Raw genomic sequence first — 18,458 nt, 5'->3', positions numbered from 1 at the left:
GAAGTGGGCGGGCGGCCCCCTTCTCCGGGCCAGATAGAGCCCTGGGCAACGTGGGTGGGCGGATGGATGGGCGGCCCCTCCCCTGGCGTGAGCACCAGGAGAAGCGGGCGCCCCCTCGATGTTGGATTGTAGCCTGGGATGAATGGGTGGACGGCGGCGCAGTCCCCCCGATGGTGCCCGGCGTGAGCACCGGGAGAGGACCCGGCACAACTGCTGCTGCTCGTCGCTCTGCAGTGAAGCCGGAAAAGACGTGCGTCGCCCTGAATGCGTGCCGACGCAGGATCAGGCAGAGGAGGAGGGATATGTACCCCTCAGACTCCTCCCACAAATACAGGCTAGCCTTCATCCAGATATAAATATTAGGGTACTTGTACTCATGCAAATGCTCCGATACCTGAAACCGTTGGGGTGCGATTTGAGCCCATACAAAATCGGCTCAAATTGCACTGCAAAGAATCACATGCGATTTGAACAGGAATGCAGTGTGATACCTGTCTGAATCGCATGTGGATTCCCTCACAGCTCCTATGTGAACCCAGGCTTGTCATAGTGACTTCAGCCTGGGTTCATGCAAGGGCAGTGCGGGAAACTGCATGCGATTTGAACAAGCATTGCACCACATTCCTGTTCAAATCAAATGCGATTCAAACCCACTGATTTTGTATGGGCTCAAATCGCACCGCAAGCTTGTGCTTCGTCAAAATAAAATCTTCACTGTGCGTTCACGTCTTAAGGCCCATGATTGCCGCTCATTCTTTTGGACTATATGTACTACAGGCTTTGCTGCGCACCCGGGCCCGTTTTCTCTCTGATATGTGTGCAGTGGCAACCACTGGATTATATATATGTTTTGTTCTGTGCGTAGAAGACAGACACTCCTAATAATAAGATGGTAGATCTTATAGCAAGAATGACTGCAGCCCCCACTTCTCTGACATCTGTCCATGTTCAGGACGAGTAAACTGCAAAGAGAAGTAACTGTATCAATCTGAATTCACATTCCACGATCTGACATCAGCAAATTGTATCTTCAGGCGCTGCGTGCACTTATCACAGCATCTCTGGTCCTCACTCTCCTTTGGCGACTAAGAACCTCAAAGATTATTCTTAAAACATCAATCAAAATCGAATGTCATTTAAAGGAAAATATGTAAATGTATGTACTGTAGATACAAAATAACATAAGAGGCAAGAAGCATTTTTTATTTGCAAGATATAGGAAATAAAAATCCCCTTTTACCCTCTCCTTCCTTCACGTGGGACAGATGGCTCATTTGAAGACAACTCTTTCTTTTTTTGTTCATAAAGTTCAATGATATACTTGTCCGGTTGTATTTTATCCTCATCCAGTTCCCTCATGATCTTCTCTACCTTCTGCAAGTTATGTGCATTCTTCATCCTTCTAGCTGCTATGTATAATTTGAACTCGTCCAACTGGATAAGTCTGCAGGTGTCCACCTCACAGAGGTTCTTGACGCCTGTAGACTTGTCTACTTGGGGAAAGAAAACTAAGCCAGACTTTTTCTCCAGATCCTCACATTCCACTTGGTATTCAGGCAACTGGTGATCAAAACTGATTGGAATGTTGGGGACAATGAAAGCTCCTTCAGCCAGTGTCTCTGCAGACTGGTTCCTGCGTGCAAGGATCACTTTGAATAGGTGTGTTGGCACTGCTACATCATCTTTGCCGATCACCTGTAGAGTACAGGATGAGAAGCATACAGTGAATGGCAAAGCTAGACTACACAGTAAATAGTGTCACAATAAATAGTATCTTCTGTTTTTTCTACTACACATACTGCTCCCAGGACTAGAAAAGAAGACTTTAAATATAAGCAATTGGTTGGTATCTTATGCTCTCATCCTGGCATGCGTGGTGATATGTAACGTGTATCACAATCAACGTTTTCAGGCATGGGCGACCCGCCGTGTGTGTTTACTCTTGCATGTGGGGGTGGCGGGGCCTCAATTTTTTTTTTTTTTGGTAGGGGGGGGTTTATGTGCTTGGGTGTAACTTTAATTTTTTACAACAAAAAATATTTGTTTTTTTTTTTACTTAACCGTTTTTTTCCATCACACAGGGGACAAAGTTGGACATTCGTGCTATATACACTATATTACCAAAAGTATTGTGACACCTGCCTTTACACGCACATGAACTTTAACCATCCCAGTCTGTAGGGTTCAATATTGAGTTGGCCCACCCTTTGCAGCTATAACAGCTTTAACTCTTCTGGGAAGGCTGTCCACAAGGTTTAGGAGCGTGTCTATGTGAATGTTTGACCATTCTTCCAGAAGCGCATTTGGGAGGTCAGACACTGATGTTGGATGAGAAGGACTGGCTCACAGTCTCTGCTCTAATTCATCTAAAGGTGTTCTATCGGGTTGAGGTCAGGACTCTGTGCAGGCCAGTCAAGTTCTTTCACCCCAAGCTCGCTCATCCTAGTCTTTATGGACCTTGCATCCCCATAGACACAAACCTTGTGGACAGCCTTCCCAGCAGAGCTGAAGTTGTTATACCTGCAAAGGGTGGACCAACTCAATATTGAACCCTACGGACTGGGATGTCATTAAAGTTCATGTTCGTGTAAAGGCATGTGTCCCAATACTTTTTAGAGCTGTCTAGCTCTGATTTGTATAATCAAACCGACATCAGTCAAAGGGAAAACGCCTCCATCCATACGTAGCCTCATTGAGTTTACTGCAGTTATTTCAATGTCCATTTTTTCAAAGGTTTTCAGTAATGTTGATTAATCAGTGACACAAATTCTAGAAAGCACAAAGCTAAACCTAGCACAGGCTCATATTATACAAGATTTATATATACAGCGCCAACAGTTTGCACAGCCCTTCAATAAGGAACTTCAGCCTGGCTATTTCAGTATCCTTGTAATCCCCCAACAGAAAACACTCACTCTGTGTTGTCCTCTTAGCAGCTTCATTAGAATTCTAAAACTGATTTATCAAATTAAAATCTCACCCTACTGACATAAAATGGCAAATGTTAATGAGAATGCACGGTGTCTTTCTCTCTCCGTAAAGAAATGATGTGGATTTTAGGCTGCTGATAAGCACAGCCTCATTTCACGACTGAATGCTTTTTGCACCTGTCTAATGTGCTAAGAGAAATTTGGCAAAGCTGGGAAACACTCATCGTGTTCAATAATATACTCACTGCCCAGTTTACTCTTCTAGAGTGATATTCCTGAATGTGTCACTATTAACAAAACCTCACCTGATAAGTGACACTCTTTTTGCCTTCTTCATGCTGCACCGGCAATGTCAGGGGGCCGCTAACCACCCAAACATCGTCAAATCGCTCTGTCAGGTCTCGACAATACATTTCAAGCCTGGAAGACAACAAATAGGGAGGAGTTTTCTTCAAGTACTTGAGTCGCAAAAACATTTTCAAGAAGTATAACATTTGCCTTCTAGTAAATTTAATTTTCTGTTCAGAAAATGAATGTTTCCGCTGCAATATGGCTGCTTACCCTTAGCACTGCAAATAAGCAATTTTGATTTGCCTGTATATTCCATATTATAGACCTTGGGTTATAGGCTTGTACCTTCCCTGTGATTGAACATTGTCTAATCTTTGGAGGACACACCTCCTGGGCGCCTCCCCTATAACTCCGTTTTGTAGCAAGTAATGCAGGGTAACAGAGGACTGTAAGGGCAGAGTGCTCTGTGTCCTTTACTGTACTTCGAGATATGGAATTGACAGGTAAGCAGTGGCGGCTGGTGGTCAAACAGACCTGGCCCCCTCACTCACACCACCTACCCCGCACGCGATCTGTGGCCTTACTTTATACTGCGGTAGGGATGTGGGGAGGAGGGCGAGCTGGTGGTGCACTGCTGAATCGGGGCTCCTGGAAGAGGCTGTTGCTGCCGCCGGGGCTTCTCCTCCCGGCTGAACAGGAGGCGGGTTCTGGGACACGATTGGCCGGGAGTCTTAGGATCCCAATCGGGTCTCAGGACCCGCTTCCTGATTGTCCAGGAGGAGAAGCAGGAAGACATTAGTGAATATTATTTCGCTAACGTCACACAAGTGGGTTACATTAGCGACATCCACAGTGAGTATAACAAGCGTGCTTTACTGCATATACAGACTGACTTTACGGTTGTGGGTTTATTAACACTTTAAGCTTGGTACATACATTACATTTTTTTTTTCTGTTCAATGCAGCGCGCCGAACAAAAAAAACGGAGTGATCACTGTACTAACTAAGCAATGTTAGTACAGTGATTTCTCCTGCTGTGCCTTTGTGTTCTGACAGGGGGACTCCATTGGCTGCCAGCACTGACTGGATGCTGGATTATCAGTGTGTCCTTACTTAGATCGGCTTCTGTTGGAAAGAAAGCTGTACACATGGTCCGAATGTCAGCCAGTTCCTACTGAACCGGACAATATTCAGACCCTGTGTACCCAGCTTTATAAGGGGACTAAAGTTCTCCTAAAGTAAAATGCGTGTTTATTCTGAGCTTACCATTCCACTGTGTTATAGTTGCCCTAATGTGATATGATCAAGTCTTAAAAGAAACTTTGTTCATTATATTTTTAAGGAAATATATGGGTTTGAGCAAATTACCATCTTGTGAAAAATTATAGGAAAATTATTTTTTTCCTTATCAATAAAAAAACAAGAAAATAAAAATATTTGTATCCAAATAGGCAACCAAATGAAAGCCCTATCTATCCCGAAGAAAAAGGTGTATAATTTGTTAGGGCATTAAAATATCTTATTCTATTACCTAATTTTTTGAAAAAGTAATGTTTGGAAATCTAACAAATGCTTTTTCCCGTTGACACGCTATTGCAGACATAAAGACACTGAAACAACTAATACCCATAGTGTAGTGAACTACCTGAAATGGCTACGATTTTGCACAACAATACACAAACACACACTCTATATACAGTATCTCACAAAAGTGAGTACACCCCTCACATTTTTGTAAATATTTTATTCTATCTTTTCATGTGACAACACTGAAGAAATGACACTTTTCTACAATGTAAAGTAGTGAATGTACAGCTTGTATAACAGTGTAAATTTGCTGTCCCCTCAAAATAACTCAACACACAGCCATTAATGTCTAAACCGCTGGTAACAAAAGTGAGTACACCCCTAAGTGAAAATGTCCAAATTGGGCCAAAAGTGTCAATATTTTGTGTGGCCACCATTATTTTCCAGCACTGCCTTAACCCTCTTGGACATGAAGTTCACCAGCGCTTCACAGGTTGCCACTGGAGTCCTCTTCCACTCCTCCATGATGACATCACGGAGCTGGTGGATGTTAGAGACCTCGCGCTCCTCCACCTTCTGTTTGAGAATGCCCCACAGATGCTCAATAGGGTTTAGGTCTGGAGACATGCTTGGCCAGTCCATCCCCTTTACCCTCAGCTTCTTTAGAAAGGCAGTGGTCATCTTGGAGGTGTGTTTGGGGTTGTTATCATGTTAGAATACTGCCCTGTGGCCCAGTCTCCAAAGGGAGGGGATGATGCTCTGCTTCAGTATGTCACAGTACATGTTGGCATTCATGGTTCCCTCAATGAACTGTAGCTCCCCAGTGCCGGTAGCACTCATGTAGCCCCAGACCATGACACTCCCACCACCATGCTTGACTGTAGGCAAGACACACTTGTCTTTGTACTCCTCACCTGGTTGCTGCAACACACGCTTAACGCCATCTGAACCAAATAAGTTTATCTTGGTCTCATCAGACCACAGGACATGGTTGCAGTAATCCATGTCCTTAGTCTGCTTGTCTTCAGCAAACTGTTTGCAGGCTTTCTTGTGCATCATCTTTAGAAGAGGCTTCTTTCTGGGACGACAGCCATGCAGACCAATTTGATGCAGTGTGCGGCGTATGGTCTGAGCACTGATAGGCTGACCCCCCACCCCTTCAACCTCTGCAGCAATGCTGGCAGCACTCATACATCTATTTCCCAAAGACAACCTCTGGATATGACACTGAACACGTGCGCTCAGCTTCTTTGGTCGACCATGGCGAGGCCTGTTCTGAGTGGAACTTGTCATGTTAAACCGCTGTATGGTCTTGGCCACCGTGCTGCAGCTCAGTTTAATGGTCTTGGCAATCTTCTTACAGCCTAGGCCATCTTTATATATAGCAACAATTTTTGACCATGAGGTGCCATGTTGAACTTACAGTGACCAGTATGAGAGAGTGAGAGCGATAACACCAAATTTAACACACCTGCTCCTCATTCACACCTGAGACCTTGTAACACTAACGAGTCACATGACACTGGGGAGAGAACATGGCTAATTGGGCCCAATTTGGACATTTTCACTTAGGGGGTGTACTCACTTTTGTTGCCAGCAGTTTAGACATTAATATCTGTGTGTTGAGTTATTTTGAGGGGACAGCAAATTTACACTGTTATACAAGCTGTACACTCACTACTTTACATTGTAGCAAAGTGTCATTTCTGTAGTGTTGTCACATAAGATATAATAACAAATTTACACAAATGTGAGGAGTGTACTGACTTTTGTGAGATACTGTAGGTGTTCTTTATTATTATGAAGTTCTCTTTTTTAATTTCTTTGCCCAAGAATTTATTTTGGCACCACTAATTCCATGTCCGTGGCACACTCATATATATTTTTAAATAAGTAACTTAGTTAAAATGCATAGTCTGGGAGGCAGCAGCCTGGTAAAATGAATTGCAGCGAGAATTCACTTAGTCAAGATGATAATTGAACATTTGCATTGCAAGAGGGAGCCCCGAAGGAGTATTATAGCATGGCCAGTACATGTTTCTTCATGTATAAATCCAATTCAAGCTAACACAAGTTTTATAAAGAGAATCCTAACAGGGATCATTTTTCTAAATCCCAAAAAATGGAGCAAGGACTACCTACAAGCTAAACAGGCAAACAGCTATATACTCAGAAAAAATGCATTTATGGAGGGTGTTTATCTGCCAGAGAATTTGTATTTTTGTCCTTCCAGATTTGGGATTTACACAGGTCTGCCATGCTTACAGGTCTCCTTCCCTAGCCTGTGACTGGACAGTGAAAGGAGAAGTAGAAGACTGTTTACATGGATTCATGTGCATTGCATTAAAATGCAGAGACACTGCATTTTAAGACAATGCAAATCTACACAGCACTAAGATGTTAATGAGACACATAGAAAACCACTGTTTTCTATGCATCTTTGCAGTGATTTGCATTGATCTGGTATGGAAAAATGCAAGACACTGCTCATCATGTGAACAGGCCCTAACAGTTTTTGGAAACAGTTAAATCAGTGGGTTTAGTTTTGCACGCTCACAACTTTTAGAACTGTCCTTGATAAACTGCTGTTGTAATGAACCTTAAGGGCTCTTTTGCACTTGCAGTTGGAGTAGCTGTAAAACCCTGCAGTTAGCTGCTTTTTTTTACCACCCTTCAACCATTCCTTCTTTAGCTGCACAAGCATCGGCTGGGGGATGTACACATGCCATGGCTGCTATGCTTTGCTGAATGGCCACAGCAGGAATTTTACCCCCTGTCATTCTTAGCAGGGGCGACCCCCTGAAATGAAGGGAGTCACACGGCAACCGCCCTGAAACCACGCAGAACAACCTCCTCATAGCCTGTCAAATGCTCTCTGAAGAGCAATCTGAATGTAGATCACTTTTTAGAAAGCAAAACAGGTGTAAACAAGCCCTAACTCAATATTTGCACATACACAGCTGATAACATTCTCTGAAATCACAGCTCTTACCGGTTCCAGAACCCAGCATTATTTTCATAGTTTTGAGGCACTATGTTGGAAAGATAGAACGTTTCAGCCATTGCTTCCTGTAAGACAGAAAATGGATCATGTTATCCAATTGATCTTGGAAGTGAAACATTTTGGAAACCTAAATTGAGCAACAGGCCAGTATATAGACGTCTGTGCAAAGGAAATACTAGCTTATTTTTAATTTCTTTTCTACTAAAAATAACAAAGCCAACTAGTTATTCAATAACCTGTTATAATTTATAGATTATATACACTATTAATACTTTAAAATGATATAGGATCAGTTTAAGTGAATGTAATTTTCTCTGCACCCACACGGTGTAAATGATAAGGGAAACCTTTATATTTTTACTATGTAGAATAAGATGTATATACAGAAGGTATATAAACGCTATAAAACAACAGTTTAGAAACAAAAACCACTATTATGCAAAATTTTAGGGCACATTCACACTGTTGCGTGCGCATTTCTTTGGTAATTAGAGATGCATGGTGTGTTGAATGACTCCATTCATTTTCTATGGACCCTGAAAGCATGACCAAGGGATTTAAAAAAAAACCACCCACTCCAATTGTGTTTTACATGACCTGCAGCGTACTGTGACTAGGCACACACCCCATACTGCTTACAACATGGATACAATGGTGACAATGGGCTCTTAAAGTAGAGCTCCACCTGAAACAAACTTCCTGTTTTTGGTTGGAATGGGGCTGGACTTGATCCCTAGACAGCTATTAAGTGCTATCTTGGGCCCTAATCAATGTAGGTTGTTGTTATGTTACTGCAGCTGCCCTAATAAAATAGTATAACATAAATCAAATAATTGAACTCATACCGTAGAATATTTGGCATCTCCAGCTGGTGCCATGTGACCTCTGGACCAACCACTTTTTAAATAATCCTCATTAGAGGCACTAAACATTGCTGGAATGTTTGGATCTGGTTTAAATTTACAGTGTTTCCTGTCTGCATTGCCTAAAGAAAGAAAGAAAATTTCAATAAATGTTACATTTTAACATTTTAAAGCAGAACTGATCTCCATACTTACCTCCCCTCTAGTGATACCACCGCTGACATTCTCTGGCTAATGTAGATCCCATGAATGCACGACATTCATTCATCCCAACAAAGGGCCAGTATACATTCTAAAGCATCTTAAAGTGTCAATAAACCCTTATATATACCCAATGAAGTGACTGGCCTCAGGCAAAACACAGAGATTTAAAAAATCATCCTACATAAGTTGTACCTGTTTATCTGCAGCGGCTTTCCTCTACATCCATTCAAAGTGCAGAATTTACATATGATCTGTCTGCACAGTTACATCAGTGAGGGGAACTGAGAGCTGATTGGAGGGAAGGGACACACCCCCTTCACACAGCACACAGAAACAGAACTGAGGCTGTCAATCAGCTGGAGCTCCCTCCCCTGTCACCTTTTTATCTTGGTGTCAGGAAAATATGTCAGAAATGATTCATGCTGGTAGCAGAAGAATGAAGCAGCAGACAGGAATGACACTTAGTGCTCTAGATTGAGACAAGTGCACACTATAGAGGGGTATTCTTTGTTGATATTTCATGTCTGAGGTTTACAACCTCTTTAAAGTGATTGTAAAGTCTTGTTTGTTTTTTGTTAAAAATAACAAACATGTTATACTTACCTGCTCCGTGAAGTGGTTTTGCACAGAGCAGCCCAGATCCTCCTCTTCTCTGGTCCCTCGCCCCTGCCGTGTGCCCCCCCCGCTTGCTATGGGGGCACCAGAGCCTGTGCTCTGCCCTGTGTGTCCATTCAGACATGGAGCCGTAGCCCGGCCCCACCCCTGCCCTCTCCTCATTGGCTCACTGACTTTGATTGACAGCAGCGGGAGCCAATGGCGCCAGCTGCTGTCTCAGCCAATGAGGAGGGGGAGTCCTGGAGAGCCAAGCCACTTGTGCAACATTGCTGAATTGAGATGGGCTCAGGTAAGCATTAGGGGGGCTGCTGCACACAGAAGGTTTTTTTTTTTTATCTCAACCGCTTCAGCCCCGAAAGATTTTACCCCCTTCCTGACCAGAGCACTTGTTGCGATTCGGCACTGCATCGCTTTAACTGACAATTGCGCGGTCGTGCGACGTGGCTCTCAAACAAAATTGATGTCCTTTTTTTCCCCACAAATAGAGCTTTCTTTTGATGGTATTTGATCACCTCTGCGATTTTTATTTTTTGCGCTATAAACAAAATAAGAGCGACAATTTTGAAAAAGACGCATTATTTTTTACATTTTGCTGTAATAAATATCCCCCAAAAATATATAAAAAAAATTTTTTCTTCCTCAGTTTAGGCCAATCGTATTCTTCTACATATTTTTGGTAAAAAAAAATTGCAATAAGCGTTTATTGATTGTTTTGCACAAAAGTTATAGCGTTTACAAAATAGGGGATAGTTTTATGGCATTTTTATTAATATTTTTTTTTTTTACTAGTAATGGCGGCGATCAGCGATTTTTAGTGTGACTGTGACATTATGGCGGACACGTCGGACACTTTTGACACATTTTTGTTGCTATAAAAATGCACTGATTCCTGTGTAAATGACACTGGCAGTGAAGGGGTTAACCACTAGGGGGCGGGGAGGGGTTAAGTCAGTACTGGGGAGTGATTACTAACTGTAGGGGGGATGGGCTAGCTGTGACACTACACTGATCTCTGCTCCCGATGACAGGGAGCAGAAATCAGTGACACTGTCCGTGAGGTGATCGTGGGTATCCCCGCAGCGATCGAGTCCACGGGACCCGCGACCTGACTCACGGAGCTCCAGGCCGGCGTGCGCGCGTACGCAATGGCACACCGGGGAATTCAAATGGACGTACCTGCAAGCCCATTTGCCCAGCCGTGCCATTCTGCTGCCGTACATTGGTCGGGAAGGGGTTAATTAATAGAATGTATTAAGATAAAAAAAACTTCTACCTTTATAACCACTTTAAGGTATACATTCTAACACACTGTGCACACAGGAAGATGTTTTTTAATTGAGATAAAAAAAAAAAACCTTCCTGCTTGCAAATATGTGGCTTGAAGGCAGAGTCCTGCTTTAACTGCGCTGACTTTGGACACAGTTATTATAGTTAAACTAGCAGGATACGGACCCCTGTGTATAGCGTAGTGTATTGGGCCTTATGTCTACATCAAGTGAGACCTATTCTAAAAAGACATGGACACCTAGTGGTGAATTTTAGTACTGTTGCTTAACCATAAAATGTAATGAATCTCTTTAGGAACTATTATACCTCACAAGCTACACTCAAATATGGGCAACTGGGGCCAGAGCATTGCTTATAAGGGAGTTGAAGGAGCAGAGTTTTGAATGAAGCTAAGGTTTTTTAGGGGGAATCGCCTGTAAAGGAACTGTATAAGGGTCCTGTACATAATTGCTTTCCTTATGTATTATGAACCAAAGAAAAAAAACAAACTAAATTTAAAATAATTTCTTTTAAATTGGTAAACATCAAACATTTTATATTAATATTTTGCATTCTCCTTTTGAGCCTGGGGGTGGTGCTTTGGTCTCCTTTTCCTAAGTCCCAGGCTCCAAACTTGCTGTAAAGCCGCTGGGTTTACAGAATTCCACAGCTTAAAGCGGGATTCCAGACAGCTAAATTTTTTTTTTGTTAAGTCAGCAGCTACAAACACTGTAGCTGCTGACTTTAAATAAGTAGACTTACCTGTCCTGGGTGCCCGTGATGTCGGCTGCCCAAGGCCGACCTGTCCCTCGGCCCTCAGGTCCCGGCACCACCATCCTAAGTAAGGGAAACAGGCAGTGGAGCCTTGCGGCTTCACTGCCAGTTTCCTACTGCGCACACGCGAGTGGCGCAGAACTTTGTGAATGGGACACACACAGTTCCCATAACACACCGCGTCCCATTCCCCAGAAGACAATGCGGGGAGGAGAACACTGAAGATCATTGCGGTGTAGGAAGAGGCAGATTAGGAAGACTGCCTAGCAACAGCCATTTCACGTAAGTAAAAAAAAAATTTTTTTTCCTCCATTTTTTTAGGTATTTTTATGTGCATTTTTTTTTTCAGGGTGGACCTCCACTTTAAGCTGATTTTTACATCCACACACGATTCATCCCAGTGACTCCTTCATTATCAGATTGCTTGACCAAAAGTTTCAGCCAGGCCAAGGATGGGAAAAATTGGGCTACTCTGCTGTGCTGTCTTTTTAGCTAGTCATTAGTGCTCTGGGAATCATTTGTAAATCATGTTTGATCATGATACAAAGACTATTAGATAGTAAACGTCAGAAATAAAACAGCAGATTAAAATCATGTAAAAAAATTGGGTTGTTTTGCTAAGAATGGAGAGTGCAAAATCTGGTACAGCTCTACATAGAAACCAATCAGCTTCCAGTTTTTTTTTTTCTGTCAAAGCTTAATTGAACAAACTGATTGGCTACCATGCACAGCTGCACCAGATTTTACACTTTCCAGTTTTAGTAACTCAACCCCAATGTGTATCTAAATTCTAAAACAAAAATGTAATATATTGCAGCTTAGACTTTAGATGTGGTGGCTGTATGATTTTTTTTTTTTTCATTTTTTCGCCCAGTGATGCTGCCAGTAACACACTTCCTGTCCTGGGGTGACAACGCTCACTCAATATATTGCTATCTATAACATTTTACAAGATGTTTGCTGGGACTACAGAGCACCTCCCCATTCCTTGGGGGGGCAAAGAATGTTCTTGAGTTCACAGAGGTGAAATGGGCAGGACTGATAACACTGCTTGGGATTTTAGTGCAGCAGAGGAAGAGTGCACAGGAAGTTAGGAGCTCACTGCATTTCTGGAAGGATCAGCAGGTATTTTGCTGTACTTGCAGCATTTTATAGAGAGAACATGGGGAAATGTGTATAAATAACAGACATGTATTGAATAGGTTTTTGTTCATTTAGTTAATACATTCAATGCCCTCATTGTAGCCCCCCTGCAGTGAGATATTCTGAAAGAGACAGTTATATACTTAGGCTGTCTTGAACTTACTTACAGCTGACAGTGATCACCATATAATAAGCATGGTGAACACCGGCATAGCTTTCAGTGTCACACCACACATGGGAACATGTGGTCAGTATGAGAACACCCAGAAACATTTCTAACTTTTCTAGAAAGGTTCTTACCAACTGTTTTCTCCTTTGTAAGATGTTCAATCACCCATCGGGGAGTCTTCCTTTCCTGATCATAGGATAATGAGTGACCAACATACTGCCTCACTTCATTGCCACTCTGTGGGTATCCATATTCTTCCAACACCGACTTTTTCACCGGTTCTGACAGAGACAACAGCAGTAATATTACACTAAGTATGAACTGTACCATAAGCATGGCTCTAATTCTGTGTTATACTCTTATATCCATGCCATGTCTAAGGGTTCTACTGTGACCGGTTATTTGGGTACACCTCCACAATGGTGCTCAGCAAGTTAATTTAACCTCTTCTCGCCGATGTGGCGCACATATGCAGCCTCTCAGCAGATGGGCTTTAATGCCGAGAGGCCGCATATATGTGGTCCTATGTAAGTACTTTTCTGTGCTGACCAGCACAATCACCAGTGGGGACCGGAAAGCTCCCAATGCATACTTCCAATCAGGAGCTTTCTAATCATGTGAGTGCTGTGAAAGCCAATCACAGCAGTCACATGACCCAAATGCCTGCCTCTGCTTCCCGACATTTAGAAGCTCTTAAAGCAGGGGATGGGGATTGGCTAGCTGTGACACTACACTGATCTCTGCTCCCGATGACAGGGAGCAGAAATCTGAAAATCAGAGTATAGGGAGTGGCGCTGTGTTAAAACTAAGGGTGTGGCTGTAAATTAAACAAGTGCTCAAGTGTATAATATTTAGAAATGAAAAATTTGTTATGATACGAAACTCCCAAAAAAACAACAATATATCCCTATTTTAGTGAAAAATCCTTATTTAGTGATAAAGAGAATTTGCTATATGTGCAAAAAATAGCACAAATTTTAAATCAACACCATTATATAACATATATAAATCTTCTAATTAATAAATATAAAGTGACAAGTGCCAAAAGCTGTGGTTATCAAACCATAGTGCATTGGTGTGCAAAAACCATCTACAATAGTAAATCATTAATAATGTGTAAAAACCGCAACTATGTATCAAAGAAAATCCCATGTACTTCCTTTGCTCACCATTACTATGCACACCAGAGACTTTCATTGCTGTTCAGCTGTTTCCATATCAAGACAAACACATTTTTTCAGGAATTACTTTTTTATCCATGGTCTCTATGTCTGCTCCATTATTGGATCAGTGGATATCCAGTGGGGACCTTTACTACATCAAGGGACAGGAAGTCCCCACCTCCTTGTATGCAAGTAGCTGCCTTTAGGATTGGGACGCGTGGATGGATACTGGCACCCATACAACCGGAGTGACAGGACCAACATCATATGCTCGTACCCCTGCAGGGGTGGAGTGCTCCGGTGAGTGCAACCACATTGGGGGGTGACTGACAGTAATTACAACACGGCTCTTTACTACTAAAGAAGAACTTTTTGCACGATTTCTACAGGGTTTTGGTGCACGGCACATTATATTACTGTTATGAACATTTTGCAACAAACAGTACATGGGATTTTCTTTGATACATAGTTGCGGTTTTTACACATTATTAATGATTTACTATTGTAGATGGTTTTTGCACACCAATGCACTATGCTTTGATAACCACAGCTTTTGGCACTTGTCACTTTATATTTATTAATTAGAAGATTTATATATGTTATATAATGGTGTTGATTTAAAATTTGTGCTATTTTTTGCACATACAGTAGCAAATTCTCTTTATCACTAAATAAGGATTTTTCACTAAAATAGGGATATATTGTTGTTTTTTTGGGAGTTTCGTATCATAACAAATTTTTCACTTCTAAATATTATACACTTGAGCACTTGTTTAATTTACAGCCACACCCTTAGTTTTAACACAGCGCCACTCCCTATACTCTGATTTTCATTTTTTGGGGGGGGATCACTTAGGTGTCCCCTTCCCACATAGGGGGGCTGCAGGTGTAAATCAGTCTGTAAGCGCGGATCTGTCGATATATTTATAAGGGAGTAGAAATCAGTGACACTGTCAGTGAGGCGATCGTGGGTATCCCCGCAGCGATCGAGTCCACGGGACAGCCAAGCGGCTTCTTAGCCGCATAGGTTGTTATCCCAAGAAACCTGACTGGGGTTAAAATGTTCGCGGGCCAAGTGCATGTGACTTCATTTATGGGGGGGCCCCGAGTGCTGCCCGCGGGCCGTAAGTTGCCGACCCCTGTCTTAAAGGGTCGGGAGGCTGCAGGGGAAAGGGGTAAAAAAGTCAATAGATTTTTTGATCTCCTGACTATATGCATCATGATTTGTCAAATCTGCAGAGAATCATACAAAGTCTTGAAGCCAAAAGAACAGCAATCACAGCCAGGCTGGTTCACAAAGAGAGGTCCATAGTGGCAGCTCCCATATTAGGTCATAAAGATGGGCTCCGACGTGTTCACACACTCCACATGCAGAGCCCACCAGGAGGTCGACACGGCGCTGAGCTAATCACAGGCAGTGAGACATTTCCCGATCTCTGCAGCGGCACATTGGAAAAATGTCTCACTGCCTGTGATTAGTGCAGCGCTGACTTCCTGGCGGGCTCTGCATGTGGAGTGTGGGAACACGCCGGAGATCATCCTTATTAGGTCACTTCTCTGCCTTTTGGCCAAGATCAAGTATAGTATCTGTTCTTATCAGTTTTTAGGAGAGAGAACGCTGGTGTCTTCAGACCGGGGGGGGGGGGGGGGGGGGCGGCAATTAGTATCCTACCTGTTGTAAAAAGGTGGGAATGATGGCAGGGACCCTTTTCCTCCTGGGTTGCATCTGGCCTGGGTTCCACAGTCTTGTCCCAGTTAATGGCAAGCCTCTCCCTAACTCATGCCTTCCTGATTTGAATGGGGCTGCATTTGTCTCATCTGGAAAGTGCAAGGAGCTCCCGGTGATGTGTACCCTGGGGATGGGTCCCACAGGTGCCGAAGAAACACTTTTAGGATGCACCACACCACTGGTGATTCACTGGCACACAGACATGTCACCTATGCTTTTCTTGCACTGTGCCTTCAGAAATGGCCTTTTGGCTAGACAGGGCAATTTTTATACTTGCCGAAAGGCCTGCTGCACATTGCACAGCACTTTTAATGTTTGTTTTGTCTCTATTTATTTATGGACACCAGCACTACATTTGTGTTGGTGTTTTTGCACGGAGATGGAGGGGTGCAGGTCATCGGGGGGCCTGCCCTGATTTTGGGGAGAGGTTCTGTGGCCTTTTGCCTCATTCCATCCGGAGGGGTCTCTTGTCGGGAGAACCCCCCCACCACCAAGTACTTGGTGAACCAGTTTTGTTGGGTCCCTAAGAAGTGGGGTCCACCTGGCTTGGGTCCTAGGAAGACCATGGTGTACCTTGCCTCTGTCGGGAGCCTTGCACTCAGGGAGGTTCAGGGTTAGAGACACTTTCTCTTCAGAGAATGGGCCATTCTGTACCCTCTGTGCACTTTTGTGTGCTGCCATTTCACGGTTCACTTTTTTTGCTCATAGGGGTTCAAAGCACCGCTCCGAGGAGCTTCAGAAAAAAAAATGTGTAAATATGAATGTGAGTTGGGGACCTCAGATCGTAAGCTCCTTGACGACAGGGACTGATGTAAATGTACAAATATACACTCACCGGCCACTTTATTAGGTACACCTTGCTAGTACCGGGTTGGACCCCCTTTTGCCTTCAGAGCTGCCTTAATTCTTCATGGAATAAATTCAACAAGGTGTTGGAAACATTCCTCAGAGATTTTGGTCCACATTGACATGATGGCATCACTCAGTTGCTGCAGATTTGTCGGCTGCACATCCATGATGCAAATCTCCTATTTCACCACATCCCAAAAGTGCTCTATTGGATTGAGATCTGGTGACTGTGGAGGCCATTGGAGTACAGTGACCTCATTGTTATGTTCAAGAAACCAGTGGTGAGATGATTGGATCTTTGTGACATGGTGCATTATCCTGCTGGAAAGAGCCATCAGAAGATGGGTACACTGTAGTCATAAAGGGATGGACATGGTCAGCAACAATACTCAGGTAGGCCGTGGTGTTTAAACAATGCTCAGTTGGTACTAAGGGACCCAAGAAAATACCCCCCACACTATTACACAGCCAGCCTGAACCGTTGATACAAGGCAGGATGGATTCATGCTTTCATGTTGTTTACACCAAATTCTGACCCTACCATCTGAATGTTGCCGCTGAAATCGAGGCTCATCAACCAGGCAACATTTTTCCAATCTTCTATTGTCCAGTTTTGGTGAGCTTGTGGGAATTGTAGCCTCAGTTTCCTGTTCTTACCTGACAGGAGTGGCACCCAGTGTGGTCTTCTGCTGCTGTAGCCCATCTGCTTCAAGGTTCGATGTGTTGTGCGTTCAGAGATGGTATTTTGCATACCTTGGTTGTACCGAGTGGCTATTTCAGTTACTGTTACGTTTCTATCATCTTGAACCGTCTGTCCATTCTCCTCTGACCTCAACAAGGCATTTTCATCCACATAACTGCCGCTCACTGGATATTTTCTCTTTTCGGACCATTCTCTGTAAACCCTAGAGATGGTTGTGTGTAAAAATCCCAGTAGATCAGCAGGATTTGAAATACTCAGACCAGCCATCTGGCACCAACAAGCATGCCATGCTCAAACTCACTTAAATCCCCTTTCTTCCTCATTCTGATGCCCAGTTTGAACTTCAGCAAGTCGTCTTCACCACGTCTAGATGGTTAAGTTGCTGCCATGTGATTGGCTGATTAGCAATTTGTGTTATCAAGCAATTGAACAGGTGTACCTAATAAAGTGGTGTGTGTGTGTATATATAGAGTTATACATTGAGTTGTTAGGTTACAGTTCAGTTTATAAAGAAAAATAGAGGAATAAGCTCTGGAAGTTGAATCTGAATTAAAAATGACTTTCCATAGCTGCTCATTGGCCTGCTGAGGTCAGTACAATGAAGGAGATCTGAGTAGCCATGCTCTGAAGACACTCACCCCCCCCTCTCCCCAGTCCTCCTCTGTTCACTCAATTCGTCTCTCACACATGCGCAGTGTCAGCCCGGAAGCCTCTCGCTTGTAGAACGCTCCCGGACAGACACACGGGACTAAGCTGTACATGTAGTGTCCGCCAGGGGGCGGGGCTCTCACCAGGCTCCGCTCTCTTCCGATGATACAGATGCAGGGCGGCCAGACAAGAAGCGCTGCTCACCGCCGCCCCCACTATAAACCCTCCGACGAAGCGGCGGCTCACAAGCCGGTAAACCACGCGATCAGACATAACTAGGAAGCGGGAACAAAAAGAAAGCACAGCGCCACCTGCAGTCCTATACGGCTCCAATAAGTGACAATTTAGCACCAGCTGCTGGCTATAGATGCGCGCTGCTTGCAGTAATCCAGTAAGCAGGCGAGCTGTGACTGTAGCGACATCTTGTGGATATGTTTAGAAATGCAATAAGAAAAATGCTACAGTAATTGTCTCGCTTTACTTCTCTGATCATCACTGTTAATCTAGCTTAGAGTTACTGTTCTCCTAGGTGAAGATTACCCTCACTTTTGTTGAGAGAAAAAAAAAGACAAATTCCCTC

General features: G+C 43.4%; 1 protein-coding gene and 1 pseudogene across 1 annotated transcript; one reads left to right on the top strand and one right to left on the bottom strand.

Moving 5' to 3' along the window:
* Positions 1–1,182: 1,182 nt before the first annotated feature.
* EXOG (exo/endonuclease G) lies at positions 1,183–18,197 on the bottom strand. The gene is made up of 6 exons (XM_073630003.1): positions 18,022–18,197; positions 12,918–13,067; positions 8,598–8,737; positions 7,741–7,817; positions 3,236–3,350; positions 1,183–1,695 (listed from the first exon to the last, which is right to left on the bottom strand). Exons 1-6 carry the CDS (start codon positions 18,149–18,151, stop codon positions 1,237–1,239), a joined length of 1,071 nt encoding a protein of 356 aa, XP_073486104.1. The 5' UTR covers positions 18,152–18,197; the 3' UTR covers positions 1,183–1,236.
* On the top strand, positions 15,498–15,720 carry LOC141146448 (U2 spliceosomal RNA; annotated as a pseudogene).
* Positions 18,198–18,458: the final 261 nt, after the last annotated feature.

The sequence above is a fragment of the Aquarana catesbeiana genome, linkage group LG05, assembly GCF_042186555.1.
Source record: "Aquarana catesbeiana isolate 2022-GZ linkage group LG05, ASM4218655v1, whole genome shotgun sequence".
Lineage (NCBI taxonomy): Eukaryota > Metazoa > Chordata > Amphibia > Anura > Ranidae > Aquarana > Aquarana catesbeiana.
This window is presented reverse-complemented; position numbering and strand designations above follow the sequence as displayed.

Excerpts from the sequence above, each read along its gene's own strand:
- EXOG (XM_073630003.1), bottom strand. The coding sequence starts at position 18,151 with ATGTCTGATCGCGTGGTTTACCGGCTTGTGAGCCGCCGCTTCGTCGGA. Across the intron at positions 3,351-7,740 it reads AATGCTGGGTTCTGGAACCG|GCTTGAAATGTATTGTCGAG; the intron begins GTAAGAGCTGTG and ends GTTGTCTTCCAG. Across the intron at positions 1,696-3,235 it reads AAAAGAGTGTCACTTATCAG|GTGATCGGCAAAGATGATGT; the intron begins GTGAGGTTTTGT and ends TGTACTCTACAG.